Below are 16,988 nucleotides of genomic sequence, written 5' to 3' on the forward strand. Positions count from 1 at the left end.
CATATTACTCAATTTCTCAAGATTTGGAGAAACTGTATTAGCACAAGCTATGCGAAGAACTGCCCTTAAAAGCCCATCATTTCTTGTTTGAGATTTGTTTATTTTCGTAATAGAAAATAAGTGTTCACATCTATAAGTGGAACCAAATAAACACAAAACTTTCTCACACAGCTTATGCAGTTTGGGAAAGCGTCCTCTTGGGAATCCGTCATAAAACTGCATAAGACTCGACCTTGAATCATATTTCGCTCACATCTCTCGATCACATCGCAGGTCAATCAATTCACACTTTAATGAAGGGGGGACGTTATCAATAATCAGTTGGAATCGGAACATGTAGCAAAAATACGCAAATCCATTTCCAGGCAATCTAAATCGTGGAATCTTGATGTAAATTTCTCTGATATACCGGATAGAATACATGCGTACATTTCGAAATTGTCATTGTTCAAAATTCTATGCGTTTAGATAAGGATGGGAAATGATATATTTTGCCCTTTTGCATTTGACGTATCCATAACAGCAATTTCTCCTTAAAAGCTGCAATTCTATCTGCAAATTGTGTATTAAGAATTCCTTTTCCCTGGTCCTAAATTAGCTCATTTAAAAGCTGTGTAAGATCTGTTATAGCTGCTGGCACACTACAGCGCTCGCACTTGGAATTCCCCGTGCGCAAATGCACTCAAACGCCCATCGCTGGTCTAAAGCAGCTAGCTGTGATAGAGTTTCTAAAGGGAGAAAATGTGGCTCCGAATGACATTCATCAAGAGAATGAAGGCTGTTTATGGAGATGAATGTGTAGACATCATACTGCGCGACGTTGGCCTGTCTATTCGTGCTCGTAATTAACAAAATATTGGTGCAACCTTCAACTAGGGTGACAAAGGAAGAAGTGGGAGACCTCGTATGACAACTGATTATGCTCATCAGAATCGTGTCGATAAACTGAGAACCGTTGCATAAAGCAGGAGTAGCTGTCAGCCAAGTGTGGCATATCACAGGAACGTGTGCAGATGATAATCGCAGAACTGGAATTCCGAAAACTTTGTGCACAACGAAACTTGGTTTCACTGTCTTTGATCATCCTCCATACAGTCCCGCTCTGGTGCAATCTATTACCAAAACTTAAATAATACCTGAGAGGACTGCACTTTGATTCTGAGAATGCAGTGCAGACAGAATTGAGGTTGGTTTCACTGTCTTTGATCATCCTCCATACAGTCCCGCTCTGATGCAATCTATTTCCAAAACTTAAAGAATACCTGAGATGACTGCACTTTGATTCTGAGAATTCAGTGCAGACAGAATTGAAGTTGGTTTCACTGTCTTTGATCATCCTCCATACAGTCTCGCTCTGGTGAAATCTATTTCCAAAACTTAAAGAATAACTGAGAGGACTGCAACTTGATTCTGAGAATGCAGTGCAGACAGAATTGAGGTTGGTTTCACTGTCTTTGATCATCCTCCATACAGTCCCGCTCTGGTGCAATCTATTTCCAAAACTTAAAGAATACCTGAGAGGACTGCACCTTGATTCTGAGAATGCAGTGCAGACAGAATTGAGGTTGGTTTCACTGTCTTTGATCATCCTCCATACAGTCCCGCTCTGGTGCAATCTATTTCCAAAACTTAAAGAATACCTGAGAGGACTGCACCTTGACTCTGAGAATACAGTGCAGACAGAATTGAGGTTGGTTTCACTGTCTTTGATCATCCTCCATACAATCCCGCTCTGATACAATCTATTTCCAAAACTTAAAGAATACCTGAGATGACTACACTTTGATTCTGAGAATTCAGTGCAGACAGAATTGAAGTTGGTTTCACTGTCTTTGATCATCCTCCATACAGTCCCGCTCTGGTGCAATCTATTACCAAAACTTAAATAATACCTGAGAGGACTGCAACTTGATTCTGAGAATGCAGTGCAGACAGAATTGAGGTTGGTTTCACTGTCTTTGATCATCCTCCATACAGTCCCGCTCTGATACAATCTATTTCCAAAACTTAAAGAATACCTGAGAGGACTGCACCTTGACTCTGAGAATGCAGTGCAGACAGAATTGAGGTTGGTTTCACTGTCTTTGATCATCCTCCATACAATCCCGCTCTGATACAATCTATTTCCAAAACTTAAAGAATACCTGAGATGACTACACTTTGATTCTGAGAATTCAGTGCAGACAGAATTGAAGTTGGTTTCACTGTCTTTGATCATCATCCATACAGTCCCGCTCTGGTGAAATCTATTTCCAAAACTTAAAGAATACCTGAGAGGACTGCACCTTGACTCTGAGAATGCAGTGCAGACAGAATTGAGGTTGGTTTCACTGTCTTTGATCATCCTCCATACAGTCCCGCTCTGGTGCAATCTATTACCAAAACTTAAATAATACCTGAGAGGACTGCACTTTGATTCTGAGAATTCAGTGCAGACAGAATTGAAGTTGGTTTCACTGTCTTTGATCATCATCCATACAGTCCCGCTCTGGTGCAATCTATTACCAAAACTTAAATAATACCTGAGAGGACTGCACTTTGATTCTGAGAATTCAGTGCAGACAGAATTGAAGTTGGTTTCACTGTCTTTGATCATCCTCCATACAGTCTCGCTCTGGTGAAATCTATTTCCAAAACTTAAAGAATAACTGAGAGGACTGCAACTTGATTCTGAGAATGCAGTGCAGACAGAATTGAGGTTGGTTTCACTGTCTTTGATCATCCTCCATACAGTCCCGCTCTGATGCAATCTATTTCCAAAACTTAAAGAATACCTGAGAGGACTGCACCTTGATTCTGAGAATGCAGTGCAGACAGAATTGAGGTTGGTTTCACTGTCTTTGATCATCCTCCATACAGTCCCGCTCTGGTGCAATCTATTTCCAAAACTTAAAGAATACCTGAGAGGACTGCACCTTGACTCTGAGAATGCAGTGCAGACAGAATTGAGGTTGGTTTCACTGTCTTTGATCATCCTCCATACAATCCCGCTCTGATACAATCTATCTCCAAAACTTAAAGAATACCTGAGATGACTGCACTTTGATTCTGAGAATTCAGTGCAGACAGAATTGAAGTTGGTTTCACTGTCTTTGATCATCCTCCATACAGTCCCGCTCTGGTGAAATCTATTTCCAAAACTTAAAGAATACCTGAGAGGACTGCACCTTGACTCTGAGAATGCAGTGCAGACAGAATTGAGGTTGGTTTCACTGTCTTTGATCATCCTCCATACAGTCCCGCTCTGGTGCAATCTATTACCAAAACTTAAATAATAACTGAGAGGACTGCACTTTGATTCTGAGAATTCAGTGCAGACAGAATTGAAGTTGGTTTCACTGTCTTTGATCATCATCCATACAGTCCCGCTCTGGTGCAATCTATTACCAAAACTTAAATAATACCTGAGAGGACTGCACTTTGATTCTGAGAATTCAGTGCAGACAGAATTGAAGTTGGTTTCACTGTCTTTGATCATCCTCCATACAGTCCCGCTCTGGTGAAATCTATTTCCAAAACTTAAAGAATACCTGAGAGGACTGCACCTTGACTCTGAGAATGCAGTGCAGACAGAATTGAGGTTGGTTTCACTGTCTTTGATCATCCTCCATACAGTCCCGCTCTGATACAATCTATTTCCAAAACTTAAAGAATACCTGAGAGGACTGCACCTTGATTCTGAGAATGCAGTGCAGACAGAATTGAGGTTGGATTCACTGTCTTTGATCATCCTCCATACAGTCCCGCTCTGGTGAAATCTATTTCCAAAACTTAAAGAATACCTGAGAGGACTGCACCTTGACTCTGAGAATACAGTGCAGACAGAATTGAGGTTGGTTTCACTGTCTTTGATCATCCTCCATACAATCCCGCTCTGATACAATCTATTTCCAAAACTTAAAGAATACCTGAGATGACTACACTTTGATTCTGAGAATTCAGTGCAGACAGAATTGAAGTTGGTTTCACTGTCTTTGATCATCCTCCATACAGTCCCGCTCTGGTGAAATCTATTTCCAAAACTTAAAGAATACCTGAGAGGACTGCACCTTGACTCTGAGAATGCAGTGCAGACAGAATTGAGGTTGGTTTCACTGTCTTTGATCATCCTCCATACAGTCCCGCTTTGGTGCAATCTATTACCAAAACTTAAATAATACCTGAGAGGACTGCACTTTGATTCTGAGAATTCAGTGCAGACAGAATTGAAGTTGGTTTCACTGTCTTTGATCATCCTCCATACAGTCCCGCTCTGGTGCAATCTATTACCAAAACTTAAATAATACCTGAGAGAACTGCACTTTGATTCTGAGAATTCAGTGCAGACAGAATTGAAGTTGGTTTCACTGTCTTTGATCATCCTCCAGACAGTCCCGCTCTGGTGAAATCTATTTCCAAAACTTAAAGAATACCTGAGAGGACTGCACCTTGGTTCTGAGAATGCAGTACAGACAGAATTGAGGTTGGTTTCACTGTCTTTGATCATCCTCCATACAGTCCTGCTCTGGTGCAATCTATTTCCAAAACTTAGAGAATACCTGAGAGGACTGCACCTTGATTCTGAGAATACAGTGCAGACAGAATTGAGGTTGGTTTCACTGTCTTTGATCATCCTCCATACAGTCCCGCTCTGGTACAATCTATTTCCAAAACTTAAAGAATACCTGAGAGGACTGCACCTTGATTCTGAGAATGCAGTACAGACAGAATTGAGGTTGGTTTCACTGTCTTTGATCATCCTCCATACAGTCCTGCTCTGGTGCAATCTATTTCCAAAATTTAAAGAATACCTGAGAGGACTGCACCTTGATTCTGAGAATACAGTGCAGACAGAATTGAGGTTGGTTTCACTGTCTTTGATCATCCTCCATACAGTCTCGCTCTGGTGCAATCTATTTCCAAAACTTAAAGAATACCTGAGAGGACTGCACCTTGATTCTGAGAATTCAGTGCAGACAGAATTGAAGTTGTGGTTCTGTCGTCAAAGTAAAATATTCGACCTTGACGTATCAAGAAACTGGTCGTCCGTTGGGAGACATGTGTTAATGGCTAGGGCGACTATGTAGAGAAATAATTATATAGATGTCAACAATAGGAAGTTACCAATTTTGCTATACTGTAACTAGGGCCTACAGTCATTTTCAAATAAATAGTAGGAGGCAAAACTTTTTAAAACAACCTCGTTAATATACAGTCTGATCAGTTTAGGTATGGATAATATTAATTTATTATTATAAAGCTATTATGATAGTAGGAAAAATTTCTTGCTGGTTATATTATGAGTAAAAGATGGTAGTTTCCATATATGACGGTCAACAATGTATAATCTGAAAAAAAAAATTTGAAAGGCATGGTGAGGGCCGATAAGCTGATACAATAACAATAGGAGTTTTGTCAGGATCCGTCTGTTCTTATGTATTTAACAAATATTAGTAGTTTACAATATTTGTCACATTTATTTATTTAGTTTTTTTAACGTTTTCGGCTTGAGTAAGCCATCTTCAGAAAAAACCACATTAGAATTTCAATTTCCGTGCGCTCGCGTACATATTTTACATCCTGATGTTTGTAACTAGATTTATGTAGCTTATTAAGCTGTTCATTGCTTTAACAGTATTATGATCTACATACATAGGTTGGATAAAAAGTAATGGCAACACTGCCGTCACGTGACGATGGTGCGTTCGAGAGTTGCCAGCTGTGTGGACATGAACATGGACTGTTAGATGAGTTAGTGCAGCCAGCGGCAACAGTACTCTGTCAATCTACTGCAGTGTGTAGAACGTTGACTTTCAGGGGCGAGCTAAAGTTTCTCTGTATATTTGATAATTTATGTTACAATTATTAGCAAAATAATAAATAAATAGGAATAGTGCGAGCGCCCTAAAACCACGTTTACAAAACTAGAGCAACGTTCCTGGATCAAAATTGAAGTGACACGAGGTCGTAGTGCACAAGAATGTTTTCAGGGACTGCATGAAGCATATGCCGATGTAGCGTTGCCATATCGCACAATGGCATGATGGGTTAAAGCGTTCCGGGAAGGCAGGGATACCGTTCAGGACAACCTCCGTACAGGACGATCCCGCGTGGAGGACAACACAGTTCAACTCCTTGCTTCTTTGTTGGCTGCTGATCGCCGATGGACTGCGCGTGAGTTAGCAGCGGAAGTCTGAGTATGTCACAAAACTGTGCTCCACATTCTGCAAGACATTCTGGGTTACCGAGGTTTAACAAAGGCACCGCTTTCCAGTTGGACCGGTACCAAAAGAAAGATGACGACTTTCTTGGACGAATCGTCTCTATGGACGAAACCTGGGCTCACTCATACGAATCAACCAAACTTGAAACGTCAAACAAATGAATGGAAGCATCCAGGTTCTTCTCGTCCGAAGAAAGTGCGCCCTACACAAAGTGCTGTGAAAGTGATGTTCATTGTGGCGTATGACATTGATGGGGTAATACTGCACCACGCTGTACCTCCAAGGCAGACGGAAAACGCGGACTACTGGAACATCCACCGTACTCACCCGATATGGTCCATGCGATTACGATCTTTTCACCAAAGTGAAAGAACCACTGCGAGGGACCCGGTACAATACCAGAGATGAACTTATCCGTGCTTTAGGGCGGTCAATACGGAACATCAACAAAGATGGACGCGCTGATGGTGTACGACGCCTTCCAAACATTTGGCAAAAGGTAATAAATAAAGGGGGCGACTATATAGAAGGTACGTAAATGTTGTACCCCTGTGAATAAAGCCATATCAGAAATATCGAACTGTTGCCATTACTTTTTATCCAACCTTAGTATATACTTTGCTCTGTTCTTGTATATGACCCCTCATTATAATTTGGCATAGGTATCACAATCTGATACATATTTTCTTTTCTTTTCTTACCTCACAGTTGATTCACCATTTTCTAGTCAGATCTGGACATTACTACACATGAACCAACCTACAGTATTTTAATCGCAACTACATCGCACATGTTTTAATTTTAGTATTTAATAACTTTTTAGTAACTTTTGATCATGGCTTATATAGCCCTTGTTTTTAATGCAGTAATGTTTTAATCATTGTATATTCACTCATCTCCACAGAGATTTACATTTTTCAACTGTTTCATTTATTTGTACTATACACTTCGTGTATATAGGCATAAAACTTTTTTCTGAAGATGGCTTACTCAAGCCGAAAACGTTAAAAAAAAACTAAACAAATAAATGTGACAAATATTGTAAACTACTAATATTTGTTAAATAGGTAAGCACAGACGGATCCTGACAAAACTCCTATTGTTATTGAAACGACAAAGTTAATGAAAATCGTAGATGATTAAAATAGCCGCTACAAATCAACAGCGGGCACAATGTGTTCTTTGGTCTGCTAAATTTGAGTGTGTTAAAAGAGTTCAAAGGGAATTTCGACGTGAGTATGGTGCGCGTAATGTACAGTACCTAAATACGATTCTATAATGTTGTGGTATCGAGCATTTGTAGAAACAGATCCTGTGTTTAAAAAAATGCAGAAAATCGCAGACGAAACCCAGTACGAGAAGCAGCTATCTCTTGTCTTGGTCCCCAAATTCCCCAGATCTAATCCCTCCTAACTTCTTCGTGTAGGGTTTTGTTAAAGACATTGTCTATTCACAGAAACCCAGGAACATTGATGATCTGAGAGTAAAAATTACTCAAGCATTTCAACAAATCACTCCTCTTATGTTACAACGGACATGGGCTGAATTTCATCACCATTATGAGTTGTGCAGGGTACGCAATGGGGGTCATGTTAAACTGTGAGGAATCTCCCATCTTTCAGTGTTGTATGTAAAAAATTTCAACAAATAAAGTTCAGTAGTAAATGGTTTACGGTGGTTTAATTTTATCCATACCCAAACTGATCACCCTGTAGGCCTAATTTGCTGTAAGATTTAAATGTGGCTAATGAATGGAACGAAATAAGCTATGAATAATAGTCAATTTCCCAATAATAATAATAATAATAATAATAATAATAATAATAATAATAATAATAATAATCTATTAAAAGATAATATGAGTTTACATAGCACAAGAAAATGGTTACAACCCAAACATAATAGACAACATCATAAGGAAGACAAAACAAAAACTCAACAAACACAAAAACACACAAAACACAACACAAACACAAGAACACAGGAAATACAACACACTAACATACGAAAACAAAAACACACATAAGATCGCATCCTCATTCACAAAACAGAAATAGAACATAGCATACAGAACAGAAAATACACTACAAAGACATCTCAATACACAAACAGTACAATAGTACATTATGCAACGAGCCTATAATGAAGGTAATTAAGAAGTGAGTATGGATATTTATGAAACGAGCGCAAGCGAGTTTCATAATTTTCATACGAGCTTCTTAATTACCATTATATGCGAGTTTCACACGAATTTTTATGCTCGGCCATATTTCTAACTTGATATTATTAATTTTATTGTATCTGACCTGGAGCAATGTCCCGTATGTTGTGAGATGTGCGCAGACGCGAAAGTATTGATTTTTTCCGAGGAACAGATGTCCACATTGACCTTGCTAGGCCATAAGAACCTACAGAGATAACATTGAAATAAAATTACACATTGAAAAACGAGATGACAAATTGTATTTATTTGAATATTATTTACAATTAACGCTAATTATTATAGTAACAGAACATAACCTTCTGCGACAGTATTGTATTTTCAGCCTCCGTGACTTTTCGCTAATTCTCTTTCGATTGCATATCCGAGAATAATCGATACTTGCGGTTTTATAACGGTAGAAAGCTGACCTGTCATTGGCTGAAAGACCTGACCTTTAATGAGTAGGTGTACTTTAATGACATGCATTAAAGGTCTGCTACCAGGTGTATAATTACTACATTTCGGCATGGTCGAGCATAAACAAATAAATACAACCACACAGGCGTATACAAACTCACATGCAATAGTTGCGACAGTTTATACATTGGACAGACAGGCAGATCATTCCAAACTCGATATAAAGAATACATTAAAGCAATAGCCAGAGGACACAATACATCGACATATGCCGAAAACATAACTAATACTAACCACACATACAATAACATAAATACAGACATGGAAATCCTACACATACAACCCAAAAACCAAAAACTCAACACACTAGAACAATATGAAATATACAGACTCACTAAAACACAACCTAATCAAATTCTCAACACACAGATCAATTTCAGAACACACAAACTATTTGACACAACTCTTCATCACACGAACGCACCCACACAACACGCAGCGAAGTTGAGATAGCGCCGAGATCTAGTAGGCTCTGAGGATGGTGTCAAGTAACACCGAAACAACTGTAAGCTACACATGCTTACATAATTAACATGAGTAAGATCGCCATTTAATCATTTATTTATATTCAAGTGTTAAAAGTAGTGTACGAGAGATTCAACATGGATAAGTTTACTATTAACATTACAAATAAAGAGCTGTTTTTGAGCCATTAATTAACAGTTAACTGGTATACTGTGTATACACCTGTAAACACACGAGAATACCCCGATAACATTGTTATAGCTATTTTATTCATCTGTATATGTGAAGTTCATATTGACTTTCTATGTACAATTACACATGTAATGTGCACTTGTGTGTTTCACTGTGTAAGGTCCACAGGGAAGTACTTTGAATGGGACAAACGTGCTCTTGTCCTAGGTACCTACGTTACTTATTTTAATATTTTACCGGATGCCCTTCTTGATGGTATGCAACATATTCCAATACATGTTACTTGGGTCTGATTTGAATTATTCTAGATAGAATTTTTGTACCATTGTTACTGTTCACAATGTTCTGTCTTGATAATGAACGAAATTGCTTACATTATTTTACTATTTCTATTTTGTTTGATACGAAATTTTCAGATAAATATTTCAATTTTGTGGAGCTTGTGTCTAAATATATGTACCCTTTCCAGACTCCATTTCGGAGACGATGATCTTGCCGTCGTTGGAACTCACGCACCCCAGGTTATACGCCAGACTGCAGGCTCGGGCAAGGAAACGATTGTCGTAGAATCGTTGGAACAACTCCCGGTGGGTTAGAAAAAGTCTCTATGTGCAAGAGTCTGTCCGTCCTGCTTGGGGATTGCTTTCCAGTGATTCGTTTCATTTTAATGTACAGAGTGGAAACAAATTAAAGACACGCAGTCTACCATTCCATTCTTTGGCAAAAATCAAAACACTCTTCTATTTACTTATAAAAATTTATTTATAAATATTATGAGTTAAAATTGGATAAGGAAACAATAAATATTATTTACTGATGCTTCTTTCGAGATCTGAAACTAACGACGTCGTCTTGCTGAAAGATAGAGTTTGAATTTATAACAACACCTTGTAGGATTTTAACAAACATCTCTTTATTATTATTTTATGTTGTTTGAAATCAATATCCTACAATTCTAATAATAATTCTTCTTATGAGCGAAGAATTCTTGAGTATTGTACTCATGGAAGTAGCACCAGTAAATAATACTTAAAATTTTACCAAATGTTACATTTTAATAATTGTGTAGTTAAATTACACCCAGAACTTCTAACATGTAACCCACTAAAATATAATAAGAAAATTAAAAACGTGTTAATACCGTCAATATGATTAGGCCCAGATAGATAGATAGATAGATAGATAGATAGATAGATAGATAGATAGATAGATAGATAGATAGATAGATAGATAGATAGATAGATAGATAGATAGATAGATAGATAGATAGATAGATGGATGGATGGATGGATGGATGGGTGGGTGGGTGGGTGGGTGGGTGGGTGGGTGGGTGGGTGGGTGGGTGGGTGGGTGGGTGGGTGGGTGGGTAGATAGATAGATAGATAGATAGATAGATAGATAGATAGATAGATAGATAGATAGATAGATAGATAGATAGATAGATAGATAGATAGATAGATAGATAGATAGATAGATAGATAGATAGATAGATAGATAGAGGGGCAGGCTGTCGGGCGGGCGGGCGGGCGGGCAGACAGACAGACAAATAGATGGATGGGTGGGTGGGTGGTTGTGTGGGTGGGTGGGTGGATGGATGGATGGATGGATGGATAGGCCTAAATAATTTCATTCCCTACGTGAGTGTATATATTGTTTTTTCTTGTTTCTTAATTTGTCCTAGTTGATTCACATACGATATTATTGTCTTGTATGTTAATATTATATTATATATTTTCATTGTAGCTGTAATTTTACTTTTATTTGCTATTTTATTTTATTTCTGTATTCCCCTTACAGTATATGAATTAAATATATTTGAACTCCGACCGAACACGAATACTGCTTATTCGGCCCTCAAATTTGTTATTAGGTCTATTATTGTTACCTCATATATAATATGTTTAATATTATTTAATTTTATTTCTTTTGTTACAATTATATTCTGTATTCTGTAATTATATTCTATTCATAGTTTGATAGATAAAATGAGTGAAAAAAATTGAAAGGTTTTAAAATAATTCGCTTGATGGGGAATACACACACAGACACACACACACACATACGCACACCCATACATACATACATACATACATACATACATACATACATACATACATACATAGAGTGGCTCACTTAACTCTGTCATCTCCGATAGCGTGTGAAATATTTCAGATATACACAAACCGACAATTGCAAGTTTAATTACATAGAAGAGGATATCTGATACACGAGATGTATTTTTTGTGCATAAATAATTTTCTAGATATTAGAGTCAACTTTATTTTTTTTAGTGGGAACCAGGTATGTTTTGTATTTCAAATGTTGTGTTAGCTAACGCATCCTTCCTTGTATCTAGTTCATAACGTTGACTTAATTGAATATCGAACACAATCATAATGGGCTACTGTAGACCTAGACTACCCAATACCACCCTTATTTCTTTATTTCTGTAGTGGACAATTGAAGGATAAGACATCGCCGAGAAATCTGATTGCACACCGGAGATTTTGTGTTTTGTTTTTTGAGAATAATTGTTTATTTTTTTATTGTACACTTCTTTTACGTCTCACTTCACCACGTTCAACATTTTCATAGTATTAAAATGCACAGTACATTGTGATTGTGATTTATTTGACACACAACTCTAAGCGGAATTGTCCTTCTGTTCGATCCTTGGTCACACATTGCTTATGTTTACTCTTACCCGTGACATTCAGTCAGGCTATAAGTAGCCAGTTTTTATTAGACAGAGCTAACATTTGCAATACAAAACATAGTTGGTTTCTACAAAAAAAAAAAAAAAAAAAAAAAATTGTTGACTCCAATATCTTGAATTATTTCATGTACAAAAATACATTACGTGTATCAGATGTCCCTTTCGATGTAATTTAACTTGTAGTTGTCGGTATATATATATCTGAAATATTTCACACGCTATCGGAGGTGAAAGAGTTAAGTGGGTCAATCTGTATATGTTAGAAAAGCGTTTTGAGCTTTGCCAAAGAATAGCATAGTGCAATGCATGTCTACAGGTGGTTTTTCACTCTTTAAATTATGTTTATGTCCCTATTATTAAAAGTACTGGAAAAAATAATAGTCAAATATGATAGGCTATAATTTGACGATGTAGGGAGAACATTTTAAATGCTTATGTGTTAAAGCTTTCAAGACTTTTTATGTGGTGTTAATACTAGAATTTCAATTACAGAAAAATTGTTGACCCAATAAGCTAGAACGTGGTTAATTATCGCTACTATAGACTATTTTACCTTAGCATATAATATGTTACATTTTCAAGAATATAAATTATATATTCTCGGCGTGACTTGCCTATCGTTATAAATAAATACGAATATATATTATTTATTCCTTTGTCATATTTGCAATTGCTTCCTGCGAAAGAGCTATTAAATTCTTCATTTAAATAACTGTTAAACTCTGTGGGCCGTATTCATAGACATTTTTAGCGCGGGCTTCCGGTGGATGATCAGCGTTTTTCGTATTCATAAACCAGTGTTAGCGATAGGATATGATTTGAATTCTGTACAAGTAACCAATGGATATCCGGGGCTAGCTTAGTACGCTCGTAGCGCGTGTTGCAAAATGTCTATGAATAGCATCCACGATTTTGTAAGAAAATTAACTTCATCTTCCCTCAAGCGATCTTTCATAAAAACAATCATTGTCTTAACCCATTTATGCCCTGGTGGGTCGTTTTCGACCCATTGATTAAAATTATTTTCCACGCGAATTAGTCTAGGCAACACTACGTGTCTACTTTTCTTAGATGCACAAAGGTACAGTGCACTTGTGGAACACGCGGGAAACCAACAGACCACGTCATTATTGCGCGGGAACTTGCCGAATAAATATGACGCAACTACCGTCTGCCTTGGAGAAGAAAAAGTGAGTAAAAACTCTGTTCAATCCGTGAATTTTATTAACAATCAGTGTTTCCTGCCAAGAAGATTCAGGAGAATATGTATCTTGTATATTTTTGTCAATATTTACGCTATTTGGTGTACAGTAGGGCTTAGAATTTAGTGTGGGTCGAGCACCTATTCGAGGATTACCTTTCACATAGCTTTTCATTATGAAATCATTTTGTTTTCTTATTATTTTTCTTTGAGTGATGTTTTTACGAACAACTACCTCAATAGAAGTTTGTGTAAGGGTTAGGAGTGCTTTTGGGGATGATAATTCTGAAAGCATTTCTCAGAATATCTCATGCTTATTACCGCTTTCGTTTACAACATTGTTTTATTTGTGTAATGTTATATCTCACCACTTGGGATGCACTCTGGATAGTCTTTGACGAACTAAGTAGTTCATAATTCTCGGCACTAGCGGCACCTACGAGAGCCGAGTGTGAATAACAATCAGAATGACCCCGTTTTGTCTTTTTATTATCTTCATGAGAGTTCCCTACTGGCCCCATCTGAAAACTGATCTCCTTCATAACAGTTTCCATAATCATAAGTATTCCCTCTTTTCAGACTCACTGGTCTGATAGTAATCTAAATTCTAGGATAGTTAGAGAGATCTGATTCTTCCGAAATCCCAAAATACGGGGCAGATATATTCACTGGTCTACCTGAGGATAACGGATGCAGATTCTGGAGATGAAGATTGCAAGAACTCCAACCGAGCTCAACTACAAGCCATAGTAGAGTTAGTGACAGAGGTACTAGACATTATAATGAGGAAGGGGGTACCGATATTAGAAAAGATTCAGATCTTATCAGCAATGAAATTGAGAATTCCCCACCACTGACGCATAGAATAAAGCGAGAAAGAAATAAAGGTGAGCATCACGTCTAACGAACGTAAAGTAGCCCCTTTACAAGAAGAGGAAATCAAAGTTCGCTGCCTTATGTTTTCCGTAAATATAATTGCAATATGAGTGGAGTGCATACTTCTGATATACGTGGAAAAAATGGCACATACCATTACTTTCGTGGTTATTAGATATGTGCATGAACAATGCTTGGCTTCTCAGTCAGTCGATCATATGGAAAGTCATTGGATGCACTCGTCATCGGCCACGAAATAACGCAAGGCTAAAATTTGACACTTCTCCAAAGAGTGGAAGACGAGTTCGTTCCTTCGATACCATCAAAGAACACCGGAGGAAGGATCACTGTTGGCACTAAACCCAACAACAAAGACGGCGATACAAGATTTGTAACAATGTAAAAGCAAGTCAGAGATGCACCATATCATGAGTAGAACTAAGGACTTATGTCATGTATTTTTAGTAGGTTATTTTACGTCACTGTACCAACATCTCAGGTTATTGTCTGAATGAGATGAAGGTGATAATGCCAGTGAAAACTGTCTGGGGTCCAGCACCAATAGTTACCCAGCATTTGCTCATATTGGGTTGAGGGAAAACCCCGGAAAAAAACCTCAACCAGGTAAGTTGCCCCGACCGGGATTCGAACCCGGGCAACCTGGTTTCGTGGCCAGACGCGCTAACCACAGGTGTGGACCTTTTGTCATGTACCATAATTTATTTTGTGTTTCATATTATTTATTTCTTCCAATACAAGGTTTCCTTATACCAGCTATAACGGCAGGGGGGATCATCGTGCTAACCACACTATACCTCCATTCTGGTTGGATGATCGTCCACCTCTGCTTCGGCATGCGGGCGTGAGGCCAGCAGCCGGCTGGTCCGTCTAGGCCCTTCAAGGGCTGTAGTGCCACGGATTTTTTTACAAGGTTTCCTTTCAGATGTGTGAATGTAAAATACATGTAAATGTGAATATAGCTCTCAGGGAAATTATTTAATAAATATTTTTAAAAAATCGTATGCGTTTTTAATATGGTAATGATTTCTTTACACATTACTTTTAAATTTAACAAGTTGCATACTACGCAAAAGCATAAATTAAACAAGAAATCATCAAAACATTATAATGAACAAATTCTCGAAGAAGTGCCTAGTGGGTCATTATCGACCCACCCCATAAATTTTTACCGAAGTAACTAAATCAGTATTTTCATAGTTCCTCATGCTTACAACGTCCCTCTGACTCACTTAATATGATATGTGAAACAAAAATAAAAAAAAAATAATCTGGGCATAAATGGGTTAACTCGATGAAGAGCTATGCTAACCAAAGTAACATCATAACTATAATTATTTTCTTAGCCAGGCGATACATAGTAAAATATTATATCAGTATTTTGACCCCGAAAAATGAAAGATTTTAAATTTTAACGTCAGCTTCACTGGAAATTGTCTACACGCTACGAAAATGCATAATGTACTCGTATATTTCAATTTGTACGAGTTATGTAAGATGCTTTAAAATTGTTTTATGCAGTTTTGTAAATATATAATAAATTGTTTTCACCATATACCTGGAAAACTTAAGAGCGACGTTAGACGTTCGTATAAATACCTTGATATAATAATAATAATAATAATAATAATAATAATAATAATAATAATATTAATAATAATAATAACATATATAAATGATACTCGGGAGAAAATGAAACACAGAATAAATATGGGAAATGCCTGTTATTATTCGGTTGAGAAGCTTTCATCATCCAGTCTGCTGTCCAAAAATCTGAAAGTTAGAATTTATAAAACAGTTATATTACCGGTTGTTCTTTATGGTTGTGAAACTTGGACTCTTACTTTGAGAAAGGAATATAGGTTTAGGGTGTTTGAGAATAAGGTGCTTAGGAAAATATTTGGGGCTAAGAGGGATGAAGTTACAGGAGAATGGAGAAAGTTACACAACACAGAACTGCACGCATTGTATTCTTTACCTGACATAATTAGGAACATTAAATCCAGACGTTTGAGATGGGTAGGCCATGTAGCACGTATGGGCGAATCCAGAAATGCATATAGAGTGTTAGTTGGGAGGCCGGAGAGAAAAAGACCTTTAGGGAGGTCGAGACGTAGATGGGAGGATAATATTAAAATGGATTTGAGGGAGGTGGGATATGATGATAGAGAATGGATTAATCTTGCTCAGGATAGGGACCAATGGCGGGCTTATGTGAGGGCGGCAATGAACCTCCGGGTTCCTTAAAAGCCAGTAAGTAACTAATAATAATAATAGTAATAATAATAATAATAATAATAATAATAATAATAATATCCAAAAAGACACGCTACAGACAGTTACAAGACGTAAATCACGTAATACTAATACTTCATCTTCAAACTAGTTGTTGACTTAGAACGGCTATATTTTAAAAGACTAAAATATTCAAGATAGCTTGGTAGACAATGTAGTAAGTAAAGATTACACGAAGTATCCTATAAACGAGCGGAGTAGTTAAAAGTCACAATTACATCACAGTACAATGTAAATCATTCACATAAAATTATAATTTATATACAAAATCCACTTTCATTCATTCAAAGTGTTCTGCCCAAGGACAGGTCTTTCACTACAAACCCTGTATTCTCCAATCTT

The 16,988-nt window shown here is 37.4% G+C and overlaps 1 protein-coding gene across 2 annotated transcripts in view; it reads left to right on the forward strand.

Annotated features, from left to right (window-relative positions):
* Positions 1 to 16,988, forward strand: part of TkR99D (Tachykinin-like receptor at 99D) — an 823,748-nt gene that overhangs the window by 794,704 nt on the left and 12,056 nt on the right. Inside the window, exon 7 of one of the 2 annotated variants that reach the window (XM_069844275.1) lies at positions 10,010 to 10,127. The exons of the other annotated variant lie outside the window; for it this stretch is intronic. Coding sequence (XP_069700376.1) covers positions 10,010 to 10,107 — 98 coding nt within the window. The 3' untranslated portion in view covers positions 10,108 to 10,127. The remainder of the gene's footprint in view (positions 1 to 10,009; positions 10,128 to 16,988) is intronic. 2 annotated transcript variants of the gene reach the window in all.

The sequence above is a fragment of the Periplaneta americana genome, chromosome 13 (assembly GCF_040183065.1).
Source record: "Periplaneta americana isolate PAMFEO1 chromosome 13, P.americana_PAMFEO1_priV1, whole genome shotgun sequence".
In the NCBI taxonomy this organism is placed as follows: domain Eukaryota; kingdom Metazoa; phylum Arthropoda; class Insecta; order Blattodea; family Blattidae; genus Periplaneta; species Periplaneta americana.